At 38.9% G+C, this 27,718-nt stretch overlaps 1 protein-coding gene across 6 annotated transcripts in view; it reads left to right on the top strand.

The window, feature by feature from the left end:
- The window catches only part of Cep112 (centrosomal protein 112), a 387,025-nt gene that overhangs the window by 182,844 nt on the left and 176,463 nt on the right, over window positions 1-27,718 (top strand). For all 6 annotated transcript variants that reach the window (XM_075990285.1, XM_075990287.1, XM_075990288.1 and 3 more), the window contains one exon: window positions 4,206-4,388. In XM_075990285.1, the coding sequence (XP_075846400.1) occupies window positions 4,206-4,388 (183 nt within the window). The remainder of the gene's footprint in view (window positions 1-4,205; window positions 4,389-27,718) is intronic.

Genomic DNA, 27,718 nt, shown 5'->3' with positions numbered 1-27,718 from the left:
TTATACTTCTATGTTGTTGTTTACCAATGAAGGAAATCAGGTCAGGAACTCAAACAGGACAGGAACCTGGAGGCAGGAGCTGATCCAGAGGCCATGGGATGGGGTGCTTACTGGCTTACAGCTCATGGCTTGCTCAGCCTGCTTTCTTATGGAACCCAGGACTTTCCAGTTGGGGGCAGCACCACCCATGATGGTTTAGGCCCCCTCACATCAATTGCTAACAAAGAAAATGCTCCACAGAACAATCTGCTAAGGACATTTCTCAATAATTGTTTCTTCCCAAGTGATTCTAGACTGAATTAAGTTATCAAAGAAGCTAACACAACCACCATGGCTGGGACCATGTAGGAGTAGTGGGGCAATGACAAGTAGTCACACTGGGGATCTGTATGACAGCAGGGTTTGCCAGTACTTATGGAATGGAAGTTAGATGGGACTAGATTTTTTCCACTAGGCAACTGGATTAGTGGTTGTGACAGACATTGAATTAATAGTACATAGAGAAAAAGTTCCAAAACTGAACCCAAGGCCATGACAACAGTTAGAGATGGGAAAGAGGTAGGCACAGCAACAGAAGAATCTTAGAAGGGACAGCCTGCGAGGTGACAGGAGAATTCAAGTATGATTGCATGGAGCACACACAAGTGTCCCCTCAAGGAAAGGGAAGTAAGTAGCCTTTTGTTTCAGGCTTTGCCAAGAGGGAGCATTAACTGGAAACTGAGGCCTGTTGACTTTGGCAAGCAAATCTTTAGTCAACTGGTCCAGTTCTAGTAGAATGTGGGAACAGAGCCTGGATAGTGTGGGTGGAGAGAGGCTATGAGCAGTCCTGAGGAATGACAGTGGAGCCGAGAAATGAGGTGACAGCTATGGTCTTCTAGGGTTAAGGGAAAGACTTTAAAAATAAAATAGATTCCAGGCATATTTATAAGTAATAATGAGCTAAAAGAATGAAAAATTAATGTCCAGAGAGTGATGAGGCACTTGTGAGAGCAACATCTTTACAAAGAGTGGATGGACCCAGTGAGTGGTGACGACTCAGCTGGGCGGCAGCAAAACTGCCCAGCCATTCAATCTGTTCATCGGCATGGACTCCACATTGGACAAGGCAGTTGGTGCTGAGAAAAGGGAAGTAGCCTCATCTGACTACTTCTGTTTGTTCTTTTTGTTGTTGTTGTTTTGTGTGTATGTGTGGTATGTGCATGTGCATGCATGTGTAGGTCAGAAGTCAAATCTTGGATGTTGTTCCTCATTTATTACAGGGTTTCTTACTGGCCTGAAGCTCACCTGTTAGTCCTGCGTGGCTGGCCAGTGAACATTGTGGATCCACCTGTCTTTTGTCCCGACTCCAGCACTAGGATTATAGTCATGTGACAGTGTCCTGGCTTTTGTATACATGTTCTATGAATGGAACTCAGGTCCTCGTGCTTGCACAAACACTACCAACCCTGATTTTATTTTTTGTTTGTTCCTGGATCCCACATTGTTCCATTTACAGTAAGTGTATGAAGCATTGCAGTTGAAGGAGGAGTTTCTAAACTTTGACCAGTTTTGTTTTTCTCAATCCCATACTGACTGACAAACTTGGATTAGTCTAGTTAGTATTCTTCCAACAACAGTGATATGTTTGATTCAGGCACTCAGCACTTCACCTAGAACTGCATGTGCTTCAGAGAGACAGACATAAAGTGAGTTAATAGGAATTTAAAGTTAAGACATGGTCCCTATCCTGAAGTTGAGCTCCACCTACAAAGGTGAATTCTTAACTAATTTTCCCGATCGTTCCACTTAACTTGAGCTTCACTGAAACAGAAAATCCTTCCTGAATTCCTCACTGAAGGATGGAGAGAGTCATAAACCCTCATCCGACTGTCTTGCTGCTCCTTCAATGACCCTGGCCTCTGTGAGGGGGTAGAGTATATAGGCCAGAAAAGACTAAGCTAGGGGAGCCCCAGCTATGTACAGCTGTAAAAACCCTCATCCCTGTATGTAAAGCCTGTTGGGGGGGAGTACCCACACACCTGTAAGCAACCCTTTAACTGTACTTTATAAGGAGGCCCAGTAAGCTAGCCGGTGGCCAGGAGCTGGGCGGTGGGAAGCAGCCCACAGCTCCTTCTACATGTAGCCACTTGGGGACTAGGGGAGAAGAAGACAACATTCAAAATAAAGGAAGGGGGCATACCAAAGAGGAATGGGGTGGCTATAACCCCATACATTGTATACAAAACTGCTGTAAAATAAAGGGAAACAATCGGACATTATTACTAGGGGCCTCAGTCCTATTTCTTGGCTTATGTCCTTGGGAAGAAAATATTCTGTAATTCTTTCCTTCTAGTCCCGGGCTATTTGGCTATTATTAATATTCTACTCTCTATCAATCTTAAATCATAACTATTCTCGCAATTTTTAAAAAGTTCTCAAAGATCCAAGTAGAACTTTCTATGCCTCTTTCTGCTTTACTTCATTATAGAATGTGCTTGAATAATTTTGATTAATCTTTTAAATTTTATTATAATGATACTTGATATTATAACACTGAGTAGAAATAATAATGTGTCTAAGAACTAAAGATATTCCAGTTCAATAATTCATAATTAGCTGCTGAAAATCTGCTCCAGCAATGGTCACTTTTTAATCTTTCTCTTCAATTGAAATTAGTATTTTAGTTGTATGGATCACAGAATAAAACGTATCTATTTATTTTAAATAATAAAAAACTTTTATTTACTATTTGGTTACTTAGTTTATATTATTTTTAAAAGCTACTTCATTTTTTACTCTTACTGCTAACACTGGAATAAGATAGGGCAAACACCCAAATTTTAAATGAATTCACTAAAATGCATCTTTCGTCTCAGATGAAAAACACATTTTCAATATTATTTATACATTGTTGTAACATGCTTATAAGTGGTATGTTCAAGTTGTTCATGCATTAGCATACATTTCTTCTAAACAGTATAACAAATTTATGAATGATTATAAATTTACTTTTGATTTCTAACTCAAAATATTTTTAAACATATGTTTTAATCTAAAGCAAACTTTGTTTATGTTTTGATACTTGATTTGTGATTAGGAAATGAAAGCCTAAAATTTTGTAGGAAAATGACTTCTGAGACTTAGTGCTGTGTGTGTGTGCTTTGTTGGAGAAATGACTGCTATAGCTTTAAGATAAGGTAGTCTGATGATTCAGTGCAGGAAACAAGATCGATCTGGAGCAGGCTCCTACTGTTAGCTTCTTTGAAAATGGATTCTCAAGCAGAAAATAACACAACATATTCTAAACAACAGCACCCCCTCCCCGAAATCCACCAAAACTGAAGAAAAATCCAAGTGACTGTTGTTAGCAGCTGTGTGGCCTGGAGTTCACTGGGGAAGCTGGCTTCCTGCAGTCCCCTATTCATCACCTGCTTCAAAGACAGCCTGGCTGGCTATAGTTTGCAGGCCAGGTAGGGTGCCATTGTGCGCAGTCTGGGAGGATTAGTATCAAAGCTGCGGCAACCAGGCCCTTGGTCTCAGGCTGCCATTCAGTCTAGCAGGGAGAGGCTAAGACTGGCCAAGGTCACAGTCTCCAGTGTGGAGTGGACTGGGAAAGGATCCTGAGAAGAGAATGCTTTTTATGAAATCATGGCGCAGGCTTGCAGCACAGCAGGTGCCCTTCTGGAAGACATAACATCTGTTTATGTTGGTGTACCGTAGCTGACAGAGAGATAATAGAGCTTTGAAATTTATCATTTTATTTCTAAAAGACAACTGTATATATAATAATCCAGATGCATATTTAACTCAGGTCTTTTATTGGAAAATAATAAAGAGAACTGATCGATTTAATTGCTGCTTTTTACATGTATATATTCAAGCAGAAAGCAAAGCGTACTGACTATTAACCGTTTACAACCATTGCTGATCAGCAATACCCAATTCTTGGGGAGGAAATTCCTAGCATTCAATGCAAGTCTTTTCAATATTCAGACATTAGTGTCAACAGATTGCAAAGGATTTCCTGAATATGACAAGTATCTTGAATATTAGGAGTTTAGAAAAAATGCTCCCCATCAAATGAAGGTATTTTAAGGGTGAGGTAATAATGACGCAAAAATAAAATTTTCAATTTGGACAAATTAGAGAAAAATTAAGCTGTACATGAGTTGTCATGACGACAAGGATGTTCTGTTGATGAACTGTCCTCCTCATTGTCCAATCAGATAGTAGAGCTGAAGCTGGAGCATGAACAGGAGAAGACGCACCTATTACAGCAGCATAACGCACAGAAGGATAGCCTAGTCCGAGACCATGAACGGGAAATTGAAAACCTGGAGAAACAGCTTCGCGCTGCCAATATGGAGCACGAAAATCAAATTCAAGAGTCCAAGAAACGAGATGCACAGGTAATTATCAATAATATTTGCTAAAACGGGTGTCTATCTTTAAAAAGTCATCAGCGTTTTTTTGTTTTCTTCTTCTTGATGCACGCTGTTTGATCATTTGCAAAACTGACATATAAATGTGATTTTTTTGTTTTCTCCCCCTGCCCACACCCCCACCCCACGCCGTTTGGAGGATGAATGAGGCTTTAACTACAGAAACCACAGGTAGCCAGATTAAAAATCCCATGGCGCGCTATAACTTGGTCCCTTTTTTATAATCTTGTCTCAGTTCCTTTCATGATTTTTTTTAAAGGTATGCCCCTTACCCCTCCCCTCAGCCTTAGAAAATCCCTAAGAAATATATTAGCCTCACCCCTGGCTTTTTGTTTTAATCTCTGAAGGCAATCAAGCAGCTGCTTTAATATTTGCTTTCCTGCCTATTGTTGTTTTTTTCCGTCAGACTCTACGTTTGATTAGCTTACTTGGATGGTAATTGATAAAAATGACTCCAGAGAAGGGCTCTTTCCCATCAGGTCTGTTGCTTTTTCCTGCATGCACACACACATGCCTCCTAGCCTCCATCTCTGTAGTCCCTGTTGGAAGCCATTTGGCAGAATAACCCCCAGCTGTGGTAGCATTTGACTCTTCAAACTTGTGGATGAAATGTGCGCTGTCAGCATGGAAAATGATCTTTATAAATTTCAGATGAAAAAAATCGTATTGGGTATGTATCTTTGTGGTACAATACATTCTTTAAGGGATATATAATCAAGGCCCTGTAGTATATCCTCTTGAGCAGATTGCTGTGAAATTTTATTAAAGAAAAATCGAAGAGAAATTGACAACAATAAAAAGATAATTTTCTTTTCTAATAAAACCATATCATCTACTAGGTCTAAAGACCTCTTTTGCCATTGAAATCCAAACATGCTAACGACAGCACAGAGAAGCCCTGGTTATCCTTCCTTCCAAAATAATATAATTTCCAAATAACAAAATAAATCTTCTGTTATGGTATGTGTTTAAGCAATTTTGTAATTACCTAAACATCAAAACATTCCTAATTAAAGAAGATGTTAATTTTTTGAGTGGCGAGCGATGGCGGTAAGGAAAGACTGGGCTTGGTTGTTTTTCGTTTGACCTTGATTTGTCTTTTATTTCAGAGAGTTACTGATGCAATAGGAGTATACTTGGTGCAGATTTTCTGTCAATATATACATTTATGGGGAAAGTATATTTTGATTGTTTTATGGTTATATATTTTCTGAAAGGTGATTAATGTAGTACGCATTGCTCCAAGATAATCATATGGTTTATAACAACATTTATTATATTTTTGGTAACAACCTCATTAGAACTTTTAGAAAATACATGCTGTTCTTGTAATTTTTGAACATGTTTTCTCTTCGTATGTAATGTTAACCTTACCATTGTCTCCCCTTAAGGAACACGAGGTCTGGGTCAGTACGGGATCTGTTTGCATAGTAAAATTACATAATAGATAGAATAAAATCCATTAGTTTGCTTAAATGCCCACTATTTTGGTGCTATGGTGGAAAACTGACACACCGGAAGCCAAATTTATAGGCAATCTTTGTGATTTTTGCATATGCCGTATCTGCCATGTAGGGTGCGGTTCATCTGATCATAACAAAAGGAAAATTTTAGAACTGTTATGTGTAATTCAGCCACAGGAATTGTCCAATATGGCTGTTCCCTGGGTTTATTCTCATCACAGTGTTAACTGGACTGACTCTGTGACATATTCAGATGCTTTGGTTTCGGAGATTTCTCATATTTTGTGTCTTTCTTAGAGCGTTTTAATAATTTGGATTGTTGTCATGGAATGCAGTAAGCAATGCAAACTCAGACCCAATTTATTCCTATGCAAAATAAAAATATCTTGGCACACATTGTTGCCTAGTTGTGTTTGGAGAATGCAACTTTAAAGAACTTTTATTAATAACTACATTTTAAAAATCTATGCATACCAAAATACTAATAATGTGTGTCTCTGGTGATTCACTGAGGATATGAACTTAGTTTCCTTCTTAAATTTTTATATTATGTCTTTTCATGATTGTGATCTAAAAATTTAATGTATAATACCTTTGAGGTACTAAATTCCATTCACGAATTAAATATACACAAAACAGCTTCATGTTTTTCAAAACAGAAGTTAACAAAAATCACTGTGGTGTTTGATGCAGAAAAGACCTCATATACCTTAGGTATTATATTGTATAATTTTTCATTTCCAGAGAGATTTGATTTTCAGTTAAATTTGGCTCATCTGGTTTAGCATTGGAGGCCATTTTGTAAGAAGGACTACTTGCAGTTCTTAGCTACAGAACAGCCCTGCACTGTCTGTTTTGGATGCAATGGCTTTGTTCGCTGCTCTCTTCCATCAGACTCTGATAATGAGGATAATAATCAAAACTAAGTCATTTCAACTCCTTCCAAATATGTAGTGTATTATATGCTGAGAGACAACCATTACTGTGAGGTTACCCTTTGCAATGTGCGTCTTGCCAACTAGGACTTCCTCTTGGTGAATAGCATTGTAATTATAACAAATTAGGTTTTATTCTGTTAGTCCCCTTTTCTAAAACAATGTTGGCACCCGTATTACATCTAAGGGCAGTTAGCCATGACCTCATCTACTAACTAATTATTCTAGTGTATGCTGTATTTCTCCAGACTTTTAACAGCAGGATATGTTATCATGTGATAATTATATTTCCTAAAATGCACATCAAATTTTGTCACTATTGTTACTTGTTTAGTCTGGGTCTGTCCAGGCTCATGTTTTAGAAAAAGCATCCAGGTTGTTAGAAATCAACACATGTAAAAATCTTTGATTTTTGTCAAATATTTTTCATTTGCCAATACTCTCTTACTGAAATTGGAGAATGATTTGATTGATTCAATCTCATTTGAATATAAAGAAAATTTATAAATATCATCTTACAAAGCTTTGTCTAGTATGGCAGTTCTATATGCAGTTCTTATTTTGCTTTTGTATTGTCACATAATGAGTTTATTATGTTATATTGGAAGAAAAATAAAAGACATTTCCTTGACTTGTGGTTGTCAATTGTCAGTTTAGGATGATGAACCTTTTAGAGATTTTTTGTTCTTATCTGTGAACAGTCTGAATGAGAGGCATATAGGAATACCAAAAGACAGTTTTGTGGAGCCTTTGTGATCCACACCAAAGGTGGCTTCAACACCTTGGAATGTCCATATGACCTACTGTAGGATAAACACATCTAGGAATCAGGGAAACTGACAGGCACTGTCAGTCCTCCTCAGGACAGCATCCTTGGAGAAAGTTATTAGCAATGTCTAAAAGTAGGCTAAACCAATCACTTACATTGCACTATGGATTTTGCATAACATTGGTGTACTGAGTATCTTTGATATTTTAAATGGACAATCATGATTCTGATCATTATTAAATAACTTTTGCATAGTAAGTAGGTATATCAACCTGTTTTGCTTTATTCACACTAAGAATTTGTGCCTATTGCACATTCTAAAATGTAGAATTTATAGACCTCTACTTTAAAATTTTTCCTAAGAAGATATTTATACTTTTAAAATTGTACTTTAACAACATTGTATTTTCTATTAATTTGCATATATGAGCACAAACTATAAATTCCCATTTATAATTAAATTTGTGTACTGCACAGAGTTAAGCATTGCTATAACCCTTTGAAATTTCTCCAAGGGTTAACTGAGCAGTCCGTGCAATCTGATCATTATTGGTACACCAACTTGTGGACACAGATAGCATTTTCTATCAAAAATGTCTGACTTTTCTTTGTATAACTAATAAATTCAAAAATGGCTATAGGCAGCATTTTATAATAACTTCATACTTTATGATCAAAAATAGTAGTTGAGCCATAGATGATGTTGGTCAGATTAGAACATCTACACTGGTAAAAAGTTCTGTAAAGTGTGAGGTTAACCTGTGAGCCTACTAGAAGCCACAACAAAAAGGAAAATATGGTGACGTATGTGAGTCTAAAAGCCTTTGATAGCTGTCCCTGACAATGAGAAAAGCCTTGACTCTTCTCCCTAACTCTCATTTTGGTATAAATTTATTTTATGGGACTGACATAAAATTGATAATGTTTTCTGTGGATTAAACATTTTCAAGTATCAGAGGGAAACGTTAGAATCTTTGAGAGTTTTCACAAATGTAGGTAGTATACTGTATGTGGATGAGCTAAATTTCACTTTAATTTCTTGAGAATGTCATTTTTCTTAAATCTAAGAGCAAAGCTATTTGAGAGCTCTGCATTTTCAGACATGATGAATCATACGGAAGTATATTCTGAGTAACAACTCCACCAAGTTCTAGCACTGTCACTTACTGCTGGACCTGAGTTCTAGTAAGACATCTCAAAGTAACCTTTTAGACATGGCTGAGTTATATCAGTAAGTTAGATGTTAGCTAATTTCCCAATGCCTTTCTTCCTTACATTACATTCTCTTCTCTGAATTGACTGTGAAACTTTTAGTCAGGAAAATCAAATGGTAATCAGTTCCAGGAAGACAAGATATTTATGTCTATGTTTAAATGACCAAAGTAGTATTTCATCGTCAGTATCTATTGCTACTCCCATATTCTAAAGGAGTAAAGAGTTTTATTTCTTTGGGTCACACCAAACTAATTGCTTAGAAAACCCAAACTGTGTGACTCTTTATTTCCCTAACTTAATGAGGCAGCTGCTGAACTGTCACCCTGCCTGCTCTTCACCTCCTCTTCTAGAGACACAGTCACATCAGAGTGGCTGTCTGGTGCTCCAGCTGTGTACACGCCACACTTTGATAGCTGTCCCTCACATACCCAGCTATTTGTATTGTTGGGAAAGTGGAGGAGAATTAAGTGTGTTCTAAGTGTTAAGAGGATTTCCATGCAGCATACAAAGTTATTTCTAGGCGCTAGAGGGCTGGTAGAAAAAGACTTTCCGCCATTCGCTTTTATTTGCAAAAAGAAAACAGGACTTTTAAGGAGTTATCTGATAAAACTCATTACAACCATGATCTGCTTTCTTCAGATGCTTTGTCACCATTAACTGATGTATTTCTCTAAACTTAAATATAAGTAGACATTTCCTAACTAAGTATTTTGTAAAAAAGTCTGTGGGGGAAATTCTTTATTCTTCTAATACTATCCTAGATCATACAGATATTTTTTCAAATTGAAGTGGTGGAAAATTCCCCTTATATTTTGATATAGATATCCTGATGAGAAGATAGTTTATTTGTAGCCAACAGTGGTTTCTTTTACAGGGCTGTTAAGAATATGCCAGTGTAACTGTAAGTGATACAAATTAAAATGTATAACTATTACTATGAATTTAATGAGGCAGAAATATATCATTTCAAGTAAAGATAGAGCTTACAGTTTTAAAAGATTTCCAGATTCTTTTTCCATTATAATTCTAAAATTTTCACCTTACAAAGTAAAAACGTAAATGAGTCATTTTAATCTTCATCATGGAAAAGAGAAGTTTAAGCAAAATTACAAACTGAAACAGGTAATTTATTTTTCTAAGAATGGTTCATTCCTGAAAGAATCACAGTGTATCTGTAGTTCTATGCATAGCTTTAAGATGGGTTAGTTACCATGGAAACCACATGCTATGCTATGTGGTCCACTTTCAGATAAAGAATATTCATTTAAAGAGAAGTCTTCTAAATAATAATGTATAAAGTATTCCTTTTGAATTAACAACCTTGTATCAACTAATAATGACTGCTTTAAAAATCTTTCTTTGTTCTCATTATACTTAATGGGTTTCTTTGAAAATACTAAAATTGTTCTTGAAAAAGAGTTAATTAAATGCTGGAGACAATTTAAATACAGAGTAGAACATGATCCCTCTGTAGTGGCAAAACAGTTCAGCAAGGCACATAGGCTGAACAATCATTGAACATAGGTGGTTCCAGCACTCACATGAAGAGGTTATTCATAGGTGATGTTGTGTCTAATAATAATTGTAGTAGTGGTAGTGGTAATATACTCAGATTGGATCAGCTAGAGAGGACCGCATTTCAATTACTTCAGTTTATGATAAGGAACTTTGAATTCAAGGACATCATCTTGCCCAAGGTCACAGAATTAGCAAACAGGGCTCCATACTCTTAATTCAATGGCTTTTTTAATGTCAGAGCATTCTCAGAAAAAGATTTTAGGTTTTTGAAAAAAATTGGACATGACAACAAAATGCACAGGCCTCTACATGAAGCCTTGTGCGGCACAGGAGAGACTCCAGGGCCTTTGTTTCCACGCTGATATTCTCCAAGCACTTTCAGTTTGTGTTTCTTTCTATGCCTGCAGTCCTCAGTGTTGCTGTAAAGTTGTAGTGGAACAAGACTGCTGTTCTCCATTGCGGTAAACATCAGTGGGCCTTATATCTGTGTATGCTTAACAACACCGACATTGGGAAATGCCTCTGGTTATCTCTAGTGCCGTGTTCTTGCTCCTCACCTCTGCCTCAGTGAAATCTTTGAGGAGATATTGGGTGACTATCTTCTTCCTTGAAGTCTCAGAAAAGCCATTTTTGGATTTCTGACCCCATCAGTTCTGTAAGGTACATCCCTGAGGTCTTCATTTGTATAGTTGAGGTAATTTTTCATGACAGAGAAGTTGAAACCAGAGTGCAAGAAATGATTGGCAAAATGATGATATCATCAAATGTTCAAAGAGCTGGCAAATTGAAGCTTATTAAGCTGTCATTTAGGTTCTATTCTGAACTAATTGGAATCATGCCTGGTTGCATGATATGAATGATATTTAACAACTGAGCCACTTTAATGACAAAATGACAAAAATTGATGTAAAGGAGAACTTATATTTGAGGAGGAAAGAAGGGAAGTGCAGAAAAGTTATGGTCCTTCTTCCAAACTAATTTAATGTCATATGCAGAAAGAATTTGAAAAATATTTTCTTAAATTGAAACTTTGTAAATAATAAAAATGGCCTTATTAAACCTAAAATATTGAAGTCAGTATTAATGAGTTGAGATTTGAAGATTTGAAACAAATATAAAGTCCAATTTTTAAAGTTCACTTGTTTTAATAATTATTCTATTTGCTGATCTTTCTAATATTTTTGGATATTTGTGTACTCAACAACTGGAAAAAAACAATATGAAATAAGAAAATATTAACAATTGAAACTTCCAGAGTTTGAACATGTGTTATTTTTCTAGTTCATTTGTATTTTTCCTCTTAGATTGAAGATCAAAGATTTAAATAAAATTCATTTAATATGAAATAATGGTATTTCAGAGAATGAAATTTGAGGCACTAAGAGACTGAATCTTTTAGTGATATTTTGTTTGTGTTTCAACTAATAGAGCTTGACTAAAGATCAGAGTGCAGAGGTAAGCCACTGGGGGCCAGAGAGTGGTGGCGCACACCTTTAATCCCAGGAGAGAAAGGCAGAAAGATTTCTGTTAGTTCAGGGCCACCCTGGGCTAACAAGATTGAAAAACAGAGCCCACACAAAGATGATCCCAGCTCTAGGAAGTGAAGACAGGAGTCATATGACTGGGTAGAGAGAGGAACATAAGGGGGAAGAGACAGGAACTCAGTGCAGTCTGAGGTTTGGTAGAGACAGTAGCAGTCTGTGATTTGGTGGAGACAGATGGAGTCTGGAGATGCAGTCTGAGGACAAGATCGCCTCTTCAGTCTGAGCTTTGGTAGAGGTAAAATAACTGTCTAGTGGCTGGCCTCTCTGCTTCTCTAATCTTCAGCATTAGCCCTTATGTCTGACTCTGGGTTTTTATTAAGACCAACTAGAATTCGTGCTATGGACTCTAAGACATTTTCCTTGCTTGTAGGGACAGTTTTAAGTGTAGCACCAGTCTCTAGACATGTGTGTGCATCTTCCCAGTAATACAATGATGGTGGCATACACCATTAATCCCAACACTCATTAGTCAGAGACCAGTGGATCTCTGAGGCCAGGGCCAGCCTGGTCTACAGACCGAGTTCCAGGAGAGCAAGGGCTACACTGAGAAACCCTGTCTTGAAAACAACAACAAAAGTACAGTGACCCTAAATGAAAAGGAGATTTCAGTGTCCAGGCCAAATCCCAGAACAAGTGAATTTTCCAGTAGGAAAATTTGAAAATTACAAATCTTTGAAAAATTTAAAACAAATAAGGTAATTTGTTTTTCTTAATATCTTATATTAGCAATTATTAATAATCTTATTTGTTTTAATATTTCCAAAACTGTAATTTAATATGAAAAATGTATGTGTTCGTTAATGTTGTCTGAAAAAACAAATGCTTGAAATGTAAATGTTATGTGCACTTATTGAGAAAATCATTTGATAACTTCAGATATGGCCATACTGGGTGTACATGAAGAGAAGTAGAGGACAAGGCTTCAAGACTTTTTTCTCCTCAATTCCTCAAAGATTACTGCTGAAGCTGGCCCTTGATAAAAGCCACAGATTTAAAATGTGGGGTGTTCTACACTTTATATTACAGTCAGCCCAACTGTTCAGATATTTCAATCTTTGGGTAAAACATAGAATACCTTTCTGGTGGCATTCAAGAAAAAATCATCTAGAAATATTTTTGATAACTTTATATATATATATATATATATATATATATATATATATATATATATATATATTGAAATATGATCAGTTACCCTCATTTCTCCCCTCCAACTTCCAGCATGTACTCCCAGAACATTCACTCCCAAGACACATCAGATAGATAGATGATAGATAGATACATACATACATACTACATACATACATACATACATACAATTAGGTACGATTAGTGCTGCCCATATTGGTGTATATTGGTGTATGGCCATCCACTGGAACTTGGGAGGCCTACCAGTAGCAACACCCTAAAGAATGACTCCCAGTCCTAGATACAATTCACTTCCAATATCTCCTCAGTCAGGGATGGCGACTAGAGATCATGCATCCCCTCGGTGCTGGAATTGTGCTGTCTTGATCTTGTACAGTTCTTGTGTGGTAACCACAGTTGTGAGTTCAGGGCTGCAACAGACCGAAGACAGCATTCTGCAGCACTCTCCCCAGCCTTCAGTTCTCTCTGCCTTCTTTCCTGTAATGTTCCCTGGACCTGGATGGTAGGGTTATTGTAGATGTCCTGTTCAAGGCTGAGGACTCAGTACCTTATTCTCAACACTTTGACTAAATACTCATCTCTGCACTGATTGCTGTTCCTGCACCAGGAAGCTGCTCTGACCGAACTTGAGACAATCCCAGGCTCTGGGGTCAGAAACATAAGTATGTCAAGCAACTTGACAATTTGACCATTTAACAAAGTCCAGCCCTGGGCTTTTGACTAGGATTACAGTGCCAGAGACTAAATGCCATCCTGTACAGCAGGCCTCACATCTGATCAGAGAGTGATTAATTATCCTATAGCAGTTGTGCCACTGTTATCCCTGTAAACGTTCTTGCCTGGCATGTTGGTATTGCAGTGGAGGGTCTGGTGCTGGGCAAGTCCACTGATCTCTTTTCTCCGCTGGCAGCTGCAAAGCACTGGGGAAGCTAAACTGTTCAATTCAGAAATACAAAGACTATATCTTCCAAAATCTTCAGTTGTTACCTATTCTGATTGCACTATGAAACCACATTAGAGTGGATTAATATTGAAAATAAAAATCCTAGTAAAGGCTGTAGAATTATCACTCCTCAAAGAATAGTACCTCACGTTTTATTTCTATATGAGTTTTTATATAAGCAAGCTAATGATGATGGTATTCTTATGTAAGGTAGTTTCATAGGGATGGTAGATAAGGCAGCGAGGGACAGGGGAGAGCCCCAGAGCTATGGTTTGATGTTACTAGACATTCAGCTATTGATGCCACTGAGTTGTGTGGACATATAGGACTGTGTTCAAAAGAAAGTTCTCCATCACCATTAGAAAGAGATTGGAGTCAAAAGCATGGATTGTAATGGATCTCAGTGTGACAGAGGCAGCAGAAGAGAATCAGGAGAGACACAGTGCTTAAAGGAAAGGTGAGAGAAATAGAAACAGAGAAAATGGTCAAGATGAAGAGAATCTAGAACAAATATTTAATATGCTGTAAATTCACGGCTGATACCTAGATAGCTGTGGGGATTTGAAATGGACATGTATTTTTAAACAACCTTCTCCATGGTAGGCTGTTTATTGCCACACTGGAAACTGTAGACATAGACCAGAAATAGACCAGTGTACCCGATGAGCATCAGCCTGTGAAGACTGCTGCTGCCTCCCATAGTTCTGCAGTTGACATGGGACGGAGCGATTAAGGAGTCCTGCAAGGAGCTGGGAAACAAGGCTCAGAAGAGTGAAGCAACCTGGGCCACTAGTGACTGAGCAAGCCGTGGGTTGCAGGAGGCGTGTTAGTGGTGTAGGGAGTATCATGGACACCCACCCACCTCTCCAGCCCCACTGTGGCTTTTGGAAGTAGCACATTTTCAGGTCCACATGGAACTTTGCTCAAGTCGGTAACAAGAGGGGCTTTGTGTTTCCTCTGGGTGAATGTGGTTCACTGCCAGAATCACCCAGTAAAGTACAAATTCAGTTCTAGCAGGAAAATAAAGCAGGCTTTTCTTGGGTGTTCCTTCAAGCCCAAGTTTGAGGAGTCAGGAACAGAAGGAGAACATCCAGCACCACCTAAGGGCTAAGGTCAGCATGGGATGGGTGGAAGCCCTTTGGTGAAAGGTCCTTGTCAGGCAATTTAGCAAATGGAGGAAGTGTTAGAAATGAGGTAGTGGGTACTACCTGGTTATCTTTCTGCATCCATAGTTAGATGATTGAGCATGACGAACAGAAGTGGGGAAGTCCTTGGTGAAGTGAAAATCTGAACACTGAAGTGGAAATGAGAATATAGCTAGCGCAGAGGCCATGTTGTAACATCTTCTTGAATTATATTCTTCTCATAAGCTGAAACCTGTTATACTAGAAAATGAAACTGGGTGTGTGAAAAGAGAAAAAGGAGAAGGCAGGGGGATTTTCAGAGTAATAACCTCCAGTAGCATAACAACTGGAGGTTTATCCAGAGGTTTGGGCATCTGGAGATGGGTGACAGGAAGGCCAGTAGTAGGAAAATGCGGACAAGACAGAGAGATTGTTCAAGGTAGCTTCACCCAGTTTGAAGCTGTCACGAAGGCTAATCAATCACCAGCTACCTAGAGAGATGGAAGAAGAAAATGGGCCCTTCCTTGGGCCCTCAAATTTTCCCTGTCATAGAAAACTTGAGGGGCAGGTGGAGGCTGCTTGACCAACTGCTTAAAAACTAAACAATAGGCTTCCTGCTCTCCTCAGGTTGAAGCACACTGTTTGATTCAGCTCTCTAGTTCTCAAGTCAGCAGCTTCATTCTGCTTGAGAATGCTATTCCCGCTGCTATGCCCCAGTCCCTACCCTGGCACCCCATCCGCAGAGAGGCAGCCATGAGTGTCATTGCAGGGCTGGTCTGTCGAAGGAAAAGTTGTATACTGTAGGAATTGGCTAGCTGGTGTTTCTAGCAGAAACAATGATAATGTTCACAAATTGCTGTTTGTGGGACAGCGGGAAATTTCAACATCTGCTTTATAAAGATGAATATTTTCATTAAAATATGATACTGTTGTATATAGAAATATAACCATTTTCAAAGAGAATGACCTAATTCTTTCCTGTACCTTCTTTAGCTTAAGAATGGGAATTGAGCATATGTTCAACTCTGTCCCACATGTTCTGGGAGGAGGTACTGTCATCTCAGTCTTCACAGATGGGAAGGCAAGTCCAACCAGTTGTTCTTACATGAAAAGATGGGATTTGAACCCCAATCCATCTAACTGCAACACCCATGAACTCTTTCTCACCTGTACAGCATCGTGGGTATAAATTACAGGCATACCCATTAGTGGGAGAAGATTCTGCTACTATTCACTAGAGATTTGTGGTTAACCTTCATAAATATTGTGAGGGCAGTTTTGCAGAACAAATCAAATTGACATGTCAGAACTCTTCGGATGAGTGGCTGCTCGAACCCCTCCTCCCCAAATGTTCGTAGAGTGCTCACCAGCGCTTTAACGTCAAGCTGTGGTTGCAGCTGCAGTGTTTTCTCTTGTGCACCTCTGTCTCCTCGGAACCCCATGGTAGCCTGTGGTTGTTTAGATTGAGCTCTGGAATGCTTTTAAACATTAATTTGCTTTGACATGACTTGGTGTACAAATTAATTATTCAGGCACATATTGTTCCGAGTGCATGAAAAGAATGAAACTGTCGTGGAACACACCCTAACTACCACATGTGAACTGTAATGTTACAAGCAATCCGACTGTTAAAGAACAAAAGCTGGCAGCAATAGCCAGCTGAATTGAGCCAGTCCCACAGAATTAGCATAAATATGTGAAGCAATCAGAAGACTTTGGGACTTCCTAGAGCAAAGTGTCCTTATTCTTATCTAGTTCTAAAAGAATGTGAAATAAACTATTCATTTAGCCAAGTATAAAAATATGTCTGCTATGCAGTTATCATCATGTGTCATTAATCTGAAAATACTGCAGAAGCTCTGACAAATTAAAAACACAAGGATGTGTCTGCAAGGGTTTCTGCAGCCATTAAAAAGCCGCTTCACCTCTTAGGCGAGCTCTTTTATGGCAACTTCTTGCTCAGTGTACTGACATCTTCAAAGGCTTTGACATCTGTCGGCCTTTGAACTACCATTAAAAAATATTATCCCATTTCCATTCTTTTATGCCCATTTTTTTAATTATAGCCCTTCTTTCAAGTTGGGAACATGGTTGGTTTAAATGATGCTGTCCTTTCGTTTTCAGCCACCCAGCTGCGGTTTGAATAAATTGATGTAGAATCAAAGGCGGGACTTTAAAGGAAAAAGGTTTGATGGACTTGGACTCCGAACCAGATGAGGTTTTATGATGAAAAGGGTTTAATCCCAGCACAGGCATTGCTTCTATCAGCTGAGCAGTACAAAGCAATTCATATATATAGGTTCACGCGAAATGATCTATTTTTTTAACAGCACAGATCTCTTCAGGACTTGCAAATGTGGCATTAGCTAATATTCAGAGAGCTGATTCCCTTTCATCCAGCAGAAGCTTATGATTATGGTACAGTTCTCGAATTGGAAATGAGAGCTGCAACACAGATTTAAAGCTGTGCTGTCTGATTTGTATTCAACATACATGTCACTGCGGGACAGGCTAGTCTGGGCCAAGCCGGTTCAATACGAGGAAAAACAGTTTCATCATCCGAGATTCTTAGTCAGAAATATCAGCAGCTAATTAAAACAGCAGTCCCATGACTATTAGCGAGGTGTTTGGCTGATTGGAATCTCTTAGATTTGACAAGAAGGATTTGGAGACTGAGCCTCTCTCCTATTGCAGTCTTCTTGTAGTGCTAATGTGTGCAGGCGAATTTCTGGCTAATGAAGTAAAATCTATTAACTCAAACTTTTTAAAGGCAAAACAAATTTAAAACACTTACTTTGCATTAAATAGTTCTCCTTATCTGATTATTGATCTGGAAAAGAAGCCATATGTGAAAGCAGATTCTGACACTGCTTTTGTTCCATATACTACTGAATAATAGGCAGTACCTTCAGCCAAACAGCTAAGCAACTAAGTAATTTAGGATAATTATAAATGTAGAACATAGATTCGGATGAACTTTAAAGTCAAAACTGATTATGTTTTGATGTTCTAGCGGTCTTTGGGATCAATAATATTCATTAACAAATTTTCTCAAGATAATGTATACCTGTGCTGTATTAGCAATTTGCTATCTATTGCTCAGAATAAAAAGTGGCTTTTCCATTTGCTTTGAAGATTTGGTAACATTTGATGATGCATAGTTAATAATTATGTAATGTTTTCCATGGTCTTAAAAATAGAATTTTCATTCTCAACTATAAATTAAACTATAAACATTGTTAAAACAAATTCTTTATGTGTAATGTTAAATTAGCAAGCATAAACCCTTTGGGGAAACTTGTATAGATGGCCATCAGTGGGATGCCACAGATTCTAGAATGTTTCATTTCTTTTCCCCCTTCTCCCCTTAGAAGAATGCATGGAATCAAACACTTCCATGCAGATTTCCAGGATTCCATCCTTACCTAACTCATTCTGCAGGCACAGTGCTCACTGGTGTGAAGTTCTCGTGGTGCAGCCTCACTGATTTGCCTTTAGCCCCTGTTTAGCGCCGTTTCACTGCACTGCATCTCCACCACCTTGCGCTGCTCTCTCCCTGAGCCTTGCTTCTCCACTGCCCCACTACTAACTCTGTCCTACCCACTGATGCCTGAAGCTTCTGCTTATGCCCTAGTCTTCCTGCTCCTTCCCCCTTTTCATCTTTTTCTGCCTCTAGTTTTTCCATCATTCAGTGCTGGAATCCAAACCCTTCACTTTTTCTCTTGTACTTCTAGTAAGTGGTCACCAGCATTTCATTGATCTTATGCTAAAACCTCCAATTGCCCATCTCTCATTTCAGTATCTACCAACCCTTGACATTCTGCTTGGCCCCCTTTGGCACCTTCTACCTCCTTTGAGTCCTCTCTTACTTTGCTCATAGACATCTTCTAGTCTACACTTCCTGTCCAGAGGTGCAACCTTGACTCCTTACCTTCACCCTGTCTGTAGGGAAGCATGGCTGTATGTTCACACTGAAGCTGACCTTGGGGTCTGTCTTGATTTTTCCCCTTTCTTTTAGTCCAGTGGCTGGAAAGTGCTATAGATTCAGACCCCACACAGGTCTCCTGCCCATTTACTTCTATATATTGTCCTAATCTAAACCTTCACATGCATACCCTGATTCTCTACTGTCTTGTTCTTTTCACAGTAGCAAAATGATCTTTTGTGAAATATAAATTGGATTAGAAAACTCGTTTGAGTAAAATGCTCCTGTTGCCTTTGCATGGCCCATACTGTGCTGCATGACCTGGTCCTGTGGTTTCTTCCCAGCGCCACGCACTGTTCTCCACCATAGTAGATGCGAGTCCATGTGTGCTTGTGTATGCTGAGATGTTTACCTATTCCCCCCAAAAAACTTAGAGGGGACCTTAGCAGTTTTCCTTCCTTCTGTTTACTCTTTACCCAAAACTCCTTTTGTGGACAGTGGCCTCAGCAAACCCTTTCAAATGACTCTCTGCTGTAATGTTGCTACTTACATGGCTGTGTCTTCCAGAGGAGGGGTTACAGCTTATCTACATTATAGTTTGTAGACCCTCAAAATTCTAAAATATGCAGAGCATGTCTATTAAATTATAAAATAACAATGAATTCAGCTTACTGGCTACCATTTTGGTAATAAGATAAAATGAAAGAATATCCATCCAAGCCATCTTGAGGGCATCTAAGTTAGGTTTAGTCATTAACTAACAGATAAAATGCAAAAAAAAATGATTAAGGTACACTTAATCATGAAGGGCAAAAGACAAAAGAGCATGAATATACAATGGTGTGTGGAGTATAGTTTTTAAAAGTGAAGTTCTCTGAGCCGTGGAACAGGAAGCTAAAGCCATTTTCGGAGGGGAGCAATGGGCATAAGTGATAATTCTGTCTTCTGGCAGAGACTACCCTGTGAGTACCGTTCTTTTGATATCTTCTTCTAATCAAAGAGAATACTTCTCCTCCTTTAATGTTCTCAACAAGTACAAAATTATTGTACATCCTTATAATTTCTCCTGCCAGATGTTGTCAACCCTATAAGAAATAGGGACAAAAGTCCCCCATGCTGATGGTCACAAAGGTCATGCAAGAGGCAAATTGTGCTATGATTCCTAGGTGCTAAAATGGCACTTCTGCATAGCTTTAAGTTTTTTCAATAGTTTGCATTCATATCTTTAAAATGGTATCTGGTATGCAGCATGTCATTACTTTTGTGGTGTCCTTGTGATCATGGACATTGATGTGGTTTTATCTTAGGGACTTTTTAGGTACATCGCTGCTGCATAAACTAAGCTCAGTGTGTAGAAATAATGCTCTCATACATTGAAGTGTTGCCACGGGAGGACAAATGTGGCAACTGTGTCATGGTGAACGGCTGTACCACAGAACCGTCACTTGTTCTTTTTATCCATGTCCAATGGGTATGATGTTATAATTAGGGGTAGTTATTTGGCAAAAGGAACATAGTCTGAGATCATCTTCAAGAACTCCTTTAACTCTTCTCCAGGCAATAAATTAACTTTCATGGGGTAAAATAATAAGACGGTTGTTTGAAGCTACGTCTGATGGCCAAAGGGAAAGCATACACATGCTTGTATGCATGCACATGTGCACTCCCCCACAGCCTTTTCTCCGCTCTGCCTCTGAAGCTAATGTGTGCACTTGGCCGTGTCTGTTCTCATAAAAATGACACAAAGGGGGAAAATACATCAGCTGTAACAAAGTCCCGTTGCTCTCTCTGAGTTGCTGGGGCTTTTGAATTCCGATTCCTATTTTTTGTTCTTACTGTAATCATAAACGTCCCTGCTTGAGATTGAGTTCATTTTGCAGTTGCTAAATACTGCTCTTTTATTAGCAGTGATTTTGCTGTAAGTAATCAGAAGATTTTATTACTTGAATAAGAAAAGTTAAGGTAATTAGTCAGCTGTGGGCACTTGATATATATAGTCTCCATGAAGTATGAGGGGACCCTGCCCTCAGAGCAGTTTGAGAAAGGTTGCTAATTGCCCTTTTGCAGTGTATGACTAAATCAGAGGCTGAAGGCAGACATCTTGGCCCCTGTTGAAGAGACCTCAAGCCCCTGATCTGAGCAAGGTCTCAAGCAGTAGCTTATTGCCACTGTCCAGGAAGAACAAGTCATGTATGCGAAGTTGAGCTAATGCAAGCTGTTTTCAGTACCTCATCTGCTTCCAGGAGGTTGCTTCCTTTTATCCAATTTATTTTTTTCCTTTTTAATAATTATTGACTCTATTCTTCTATAATTTTTATTTATTTTAAGTCTATCTTGTTTTGCCTGAATGTGTGTGTCTGGTGCCCACAGAGGTCAGAAGAGGGCCCTGGACCTCTGGCACTGGAGTTATGGACAGTTGTGAGCTTCCATGTGGGTGCTGGGAACAGAACCCAGGTCCTCTTTAGAGATGAACTGTCTCTCCAGCCTCCAATCTAGTATTACTGTCCTCTAAAATAGTACAATACCAAGTAGAGTTTGTGATCAGAAACCTCCAACCCCCCCAGTCTAATCTACAGAAGAGACTTTCTCTAACTGCTTTTTGTTTAGGTTAGCTTTTATTTGTTTCTGTTGTTGAAAAATATACGGATATCTCTGAATCTTGATTTGATGTCTTTGGACAATTTTAGGCACCTTCCAGTGGAAGAAGTGGCCTAAGTGTCACATGCTACCCACTTTCCAGCCTTCTTCACCAATGCTGTGTGATGTGACTTTCCACTTTTATTGTTAACACTGTGATGCTAAGTAATTTTCCCAACCTTGTGTTTTATTATAGTGGCCTGAGGCCATGACTAGAGGGCCTCGGTTTCTATTGAGGCTGAGCCTAGGAAGGCTGTTCTTTGTTCCTTGGGCCTCTTGCAGTGTTGAAATTGATGACATTCACTTTCTGCTTTGAACTGACAGTGAAAGCATGATTGTTTATGAAAAGGGGAAGCAGGTACACATACTCCAATGACAGAGGCAGGCAGTTCTCTGTGCATTCAAGGGCAGCCTGCTCTACATAGCAAGTTCCAGACTAGCCAGGGCTATAAAATGAGACCTTTTTTTAAAAAAGAAAATAAAGCTGAAAATGAGGGCTGGTGGTAGAACACTTGTTTCACACACATGAGGCCTGTGCTAATTCTCCAGCACCAACAAATACAGAAAACAGAAAGTAATCATTATCTGTTAGCTTGTAATGTTGAAAACATTGTCATCCATCATTCCCCCTGTGGGATAGTCTTGTGACTATTGGACCATGCACAGGAAGACATTTTGGTACCAGGTACAGGAGATATCTTGATGTTCTTGTGCCTGTTCTGATTTGTGTTGGTTTCTCATAGTCCATTTTGGCATTCCTGATAGACCTGTTTCATGGCCGCATAATTTTCGTTCCTGCAACCATGCTTGTCATTCGCGGTGTCTTCCTTTTCCCGTGATTAGAAGTCAGCTCTGCTGTCTGTCCTTGTTTGCTGTCTTGCTGCTGTGAATAAACACCATGGCCTAAAACAACTTGGGGATGGAAGCATTTGCATCTTACAAACCAGAGTCATCTCGGCCAGCCAGGGCAGGAGCTCTGGCGGGAGGCTGAAGGCAGGAACTGAAGCAGGGTCTGTGGAGGAATGCTGCTTACTGGCTCACTTCCCAGCTGGTGTTTACCTAACTTTTTATTTAATCCCAGATCTACTTGACCAGTTGTGGCTCCACACACAGTGGGCTGAGCCCTCCCACATCAATCAACAATCAATAAAATGCAACACAGACCTGCAGCAGACCAATGTGATGGAGACACTTTCTCACTGAAATTCTCTCCTCGGAGGTTACGTTAGTTCGTGTCAAGCTAACAGAAATCAGATAGCACACCATCGCACTTCCTTGGTTGTTCTCAAGCTTGGTTTTGAACTAGGTCTCTCCCTGAGCCTGGAGTTCACGGTCTTGGCTCCTGTCCCCACCCCTCCCTGGTGCTGGGACCCAAGCTCCAGCCTTCATGTTTGCACAGAAAGCACTTATCTGTTGAGTCCTACCCCCAGTCTCAAATTTTTTCTTTAAAAGCATCTGTTTTTTTTATAGATGTAATCTGTAGGTTTATGAATAAGAATGACTTTTAGCCGGGCGGTGGTGGCGCACGCCTTTAATCCCAGCACTCGGGAGGCAGAGGCAGGCGGATCTCTGTGAGTTCGAGACCAGCCTGGTCTACAGAGCTAGTTCCAGGACAGGCTCCAAAGCCACAGAGAAACCCTGTCTCGAAAATAAAAAAAAAAAAAAAAAAAAAGAATGACTTTTAGATTCTCCTCCCTGAATTAATTTTTATTCAAGGTTAAATTGTCTGTCTTTATCTTTCACAGTTGTGTTGGCTTTTCTCATATGCTTGCAATATTTGATTTTGATTTATATTTATAAAAGGAAAATGGTAGATTTTTTCCTGTTGGTGTTATAACAACCTGCAGCAGGCTCTGTATTTTAGGACAACAGAAATGTGTTATTTTGCAGTTCTGAAGATGAGAGTTCCAAAGTTAATCTTTCAGTACTAAAATTATTGGGAGAGCTCTTTTGTTCCTTCTGGCTCTTCTAGGGGAGAGGATGTTTCCTGTTTCTATCTGCTGATGACCTGGAATCTCTGGAGTGACTCCAGCTTGTGTCCCCTTTCTGCCTTCTGTGTCACTGTCCCAGTCCCTCACTCTCCCTCTTGACCCTCTGCCGCCTGTTACAAGTCTTGTGATGATACTGGGCCCCATGCACAGTCCAGAAAAACTCCCGTCTCCATATTAGTTATTTATTTGATTTTTTCTGAAGCAGGGTGTCACCGTGTAGCCCTGGATAGCCTGAAACTTACTATAGAGACCAGGTTAACCTTGAACTCATGGGGATGTGCCTGCCGGGTGTGTGCCAGCAGAACTAGCCAATGTCTCAGGATTTTAAATTAACCTAATGTCCTTTTTAAAAGACAATATCAAGTATCACGGTTACAGGTTTGTGGGATTATAACATCAGATGACATTCTTGGGAGGAAGCGGTTGATGTTCAGTTTGCCACAAATGAGATAACAAACAGCTGACTTGTTTAAAAAGAGCGTCTCTTCATCTCCTAGAACAGTGCTTCTCCCACTTTGTAAGGCTGTGAACTTTTAATACAGCTCCTCATGCTTCCCAACCATAAAATTGTTGCTACTTTCTAACTGTGATTTTGCTACTGTTATGAATTGTAATGTAGATATGTGTGTTTTCCGATAGTCTTGGGCAACCCCTACAGCCCACAGGTTGAGGACCACTGCAGCAGACTCTTCCTGAGAAGGAACTCGGGATTCTGGAGTCAGGGGTAGCTGTGTTAAGACTCTTTCAAGTCCAAGAATGAGAAAGGTTTGTTTTGAGGTCATAGAATCTACATCAGAATCTATAACTTCCTTGTCTTGAAATTTTGTTTTAGTGAAGAGCCTCCTGGGGCTTTTGTTTTTCTGTATCAACTATAGTGTAGAAATCGGGATGGCTCCTTTGGGGGAGTGTGAGTAGTCTCAACTCTAACTGGGTTCCATGATTTTTATCGTGTCGGAGCCCAACCTATTGAGAGGCTGTGTAGATGGATTGTCTACCCACTGAAGCCCCTCCCCACCAGTTAGCTGGAGCTGTCACAGATAGACTGATCCCTTAGCTTTAAAAACAGGCCTGTCAACTTCCTGTCCTCCACCCAGAGAGTTAGGAAAGCTCTTTCCAGTTGACGAATGTTTTCCCAAGTGTTTTTGTTTCTGTGGCTGGCTTTGCCTCATACTTCTACAGTTTCATTTGCTCAAGAAAACTTGAGCAAATGAAATTTGCTCAATTAAGTAATGGTTACTGAAAACAGCCTTTACAAAAAAAAAAGCTCTGTGTATTTACTATATATTTATTGCTTTTAATGAGCTACAATTGACAAAAAAATGTATATATTTAAGGTGTATGACTTGATGTTTTTGATTCTCTCTCACTATAAAGGGATGCTGCACTGTTAATTCATCAGCTACTTAGTCCTTCCAACATCTTGTGGTTATGCTTTCCCTGTTCTTGTGGAAAGAACATGTCAGATCTGCTGGGTTGGTGATTTCAGATACACAGTGCAGTGTGGTTTGAGGCACATGAATCATATTAGTTGCCAGAACTTGGTCATCTTTTATAAATGAAACCTCTACCCTAATACCAATGTTTCCATGTATTCCTCCCCCTCCAGACAACTAATGTTTTACTCTCTACCTTTATTACGTTGGCTGTTTTAGGTTTTGTGCAAACATTATACTATTTTGTCTCGTTTATTTCATTTGACATGATTAGAGTGTCCTCCAGGTTCATCACTGTAAGTGTGAGAATGCCTGTCAGTCATGTAGACTCAGTGTGAGTGTATCCTGTCAGTCACGTAGACAGTGTGTGTCCTGTAAGTCACGTTGACAAGTCTGAGTGTGTCCTGTAAGTCACGTAGACACAGTGTGAGTTATGTAGACATAGATAAAGAGATACACTTTTTTTGTTCATGGTGGGTTTTCATGTCTTGCTGTTATATCATGTAATGAACACAGTTGTACAGGCATCTTTGAGACCAAGTTTACAGTCATTTGGAAATATGCCCAGGTGTGGGATTTCTGGATCATAAGGGAACTCTCTTTCTATGGATTTCTCATTCTGATTTTAAGATTTTAACATTGTATGTGGTGTGGGAGGCCATGCATGGGTGGTTTGTATGTGAAGGCCCGAAGACAACTTTCATGAATCAGTTCTTGCCTTCCTGAAGATGATCTGGGGATTGAAGTCAGGTTTGCAGGTTTTGAACACACGTGTCCTTATCCAGCGAGCCACCTTCCCACCCATCATGTGATTTTCATTTAGATTTATATAATATTTAGTGATGCTGGCGTCTATTGGTTATTTTTATGTCTTTTGAAAAATGTTCATTTAATCAAGTTACTTGATAGGTTTTGCTTTTGAGTTGCATGAGTTCCCTGTATTGTTGATTAGCCCTTTATCAAGTATAACATTTAGACATATTATCCCATTTTGTAACCATTACCTCTGGCAATTCTTTTCTTTACTTCCAAAAATCTATTTTCAGTTTGAGAAATCCTACTTTTCCATTCTTGTCTTTGTATCCTATGCTTTTGGAACTCTATAATCTAGCCCTGTTTCAAATAATACTTGTATTTCTGTGTTTAAATTTGCCTTTTGAAGTCATAGGAAATATATTCATTATGATAGACACTGTATGTGGCCAATCTTAATATAAATATGGATGACAAAAATAAGAAATTGTGTAGATCATGAAAATACATGTATGCACTGGCAAGATGACTCAGGGAGGTAAAGCCACCTCCACCAGTCCTGAAAACCCAAGTCCAATTTCCAGGACCCACAGAGTGGAAGGAAAGAAATGACTCCCACAGGTTATCCTCTGACCTCCACTGTCTTCACCCATGTGTACACGCGTGCACACACACACATACACAAAGGCAAATAAATTTAATTTAAAAAACGTTAACTATAGAAGCCAGGCTAAAGTTACAGTGTATTAATATACCCATGTCCAGAGTGAGGAATTAAATGATAGAAGTGTTAGAATACTTAAATTATTATAGTTATAAGGATAATCAATAAAAGGATTAAATGGTGATGCAGTTGTGTTTTGAAGATGGTGAAGAGAGAGCAGGTCTTTATAAATTAAATGTCTTTTGTGGCAGGAAATCAAAAAGCCATGATTAAGTTAGTAATTCACAAAGACTAAAAAGGCTTATTGATAGTTACCTACAGAATTAAAGGCAGGCAACTTAGAAAGCAACTTCTAGAAAGCAGGTTGGGAATCAGAAATCATAAAAAATCACCTTACTGCTATACTTGTTTTCTTTATGTATTTTTAAAGTTAAAAATATTTGAGTGAGAAATTCATAAAGAAAGCCTGTAGGTATTCAGTAACTTCATTATTCTTTTTCTGTTTGCATCTGCTGCTCTCAGTTGGTCCTCAGAAGTGAACAGGCTTAGGTATTGCCAGCTAGTTAGCACACAGTGAATATTAATAGAGAAGTTTGGAGAGTCTTAGCTCTTCTGAGATGTACCTTGTGTTTTGAGATACAGTTTATCTGTGTCTTGTGAAACATCTTTGGGGATCAGCATTTGCTATTATTTTATATGAACAGCTAATAAATTCTTCATATTGTTTATATAATAATGATACATGTTCTAAGATAAGGTAGATGAAAAATATTTTTTGAGAATTAATCAGGATGAACAGTTAAAGCTCTAAGATAAACCTTGCGGTCTCCATAGTGGTGATCACAGGTATTTTAACAATGATTGATGCTTTTTATGATACCAAGTAATGAAGAGTCTACAAGTATAGAAAGGGCACCAAAATAGAAAGGACATTCGATGATTGCCGTGATACAGTTGTCTTCATCGGTAGAGAATTGAGGAAAGATAAATAAGAAGACTGTAGGGAATAAGAAACATGTGGAAAACTGAACTCTCAGTGTAAATCAATGGAAGATGGATTCAGCCAAACTTTCATAATAAATCTTCAACATCCTGTTACAATGCGATTTCATGATGCAATAAAATATGGGGAAGAAGCAGAATCACATCCCTCAACAAAACAACGTTGTTCAGAGAGGATTTGCCAGTGCACAGGAAACAGTTTCATCTGGAAGAATCCAGCATGTGTTACTAC

This window comes from Microtus pennsylvanicus, chromosome 11 (genome assembly GCF_037038515.1).
Source record: "Microtus pennsylvanicus isolate mMicPen1 chromosome 11, mMicPen1.hap1, whole genome shotgun sequence".
In the NCBI taxonomy this organism is placed as follows: Eukaryota; Metazoa; Chordata; class Mammalia; order Rodentia; family Cricetidae; genus Microtus; species Microtus pennsylvanicus.
This window is presented reverse-complemented; position numbering and strand designations above follow the sequence as displayed.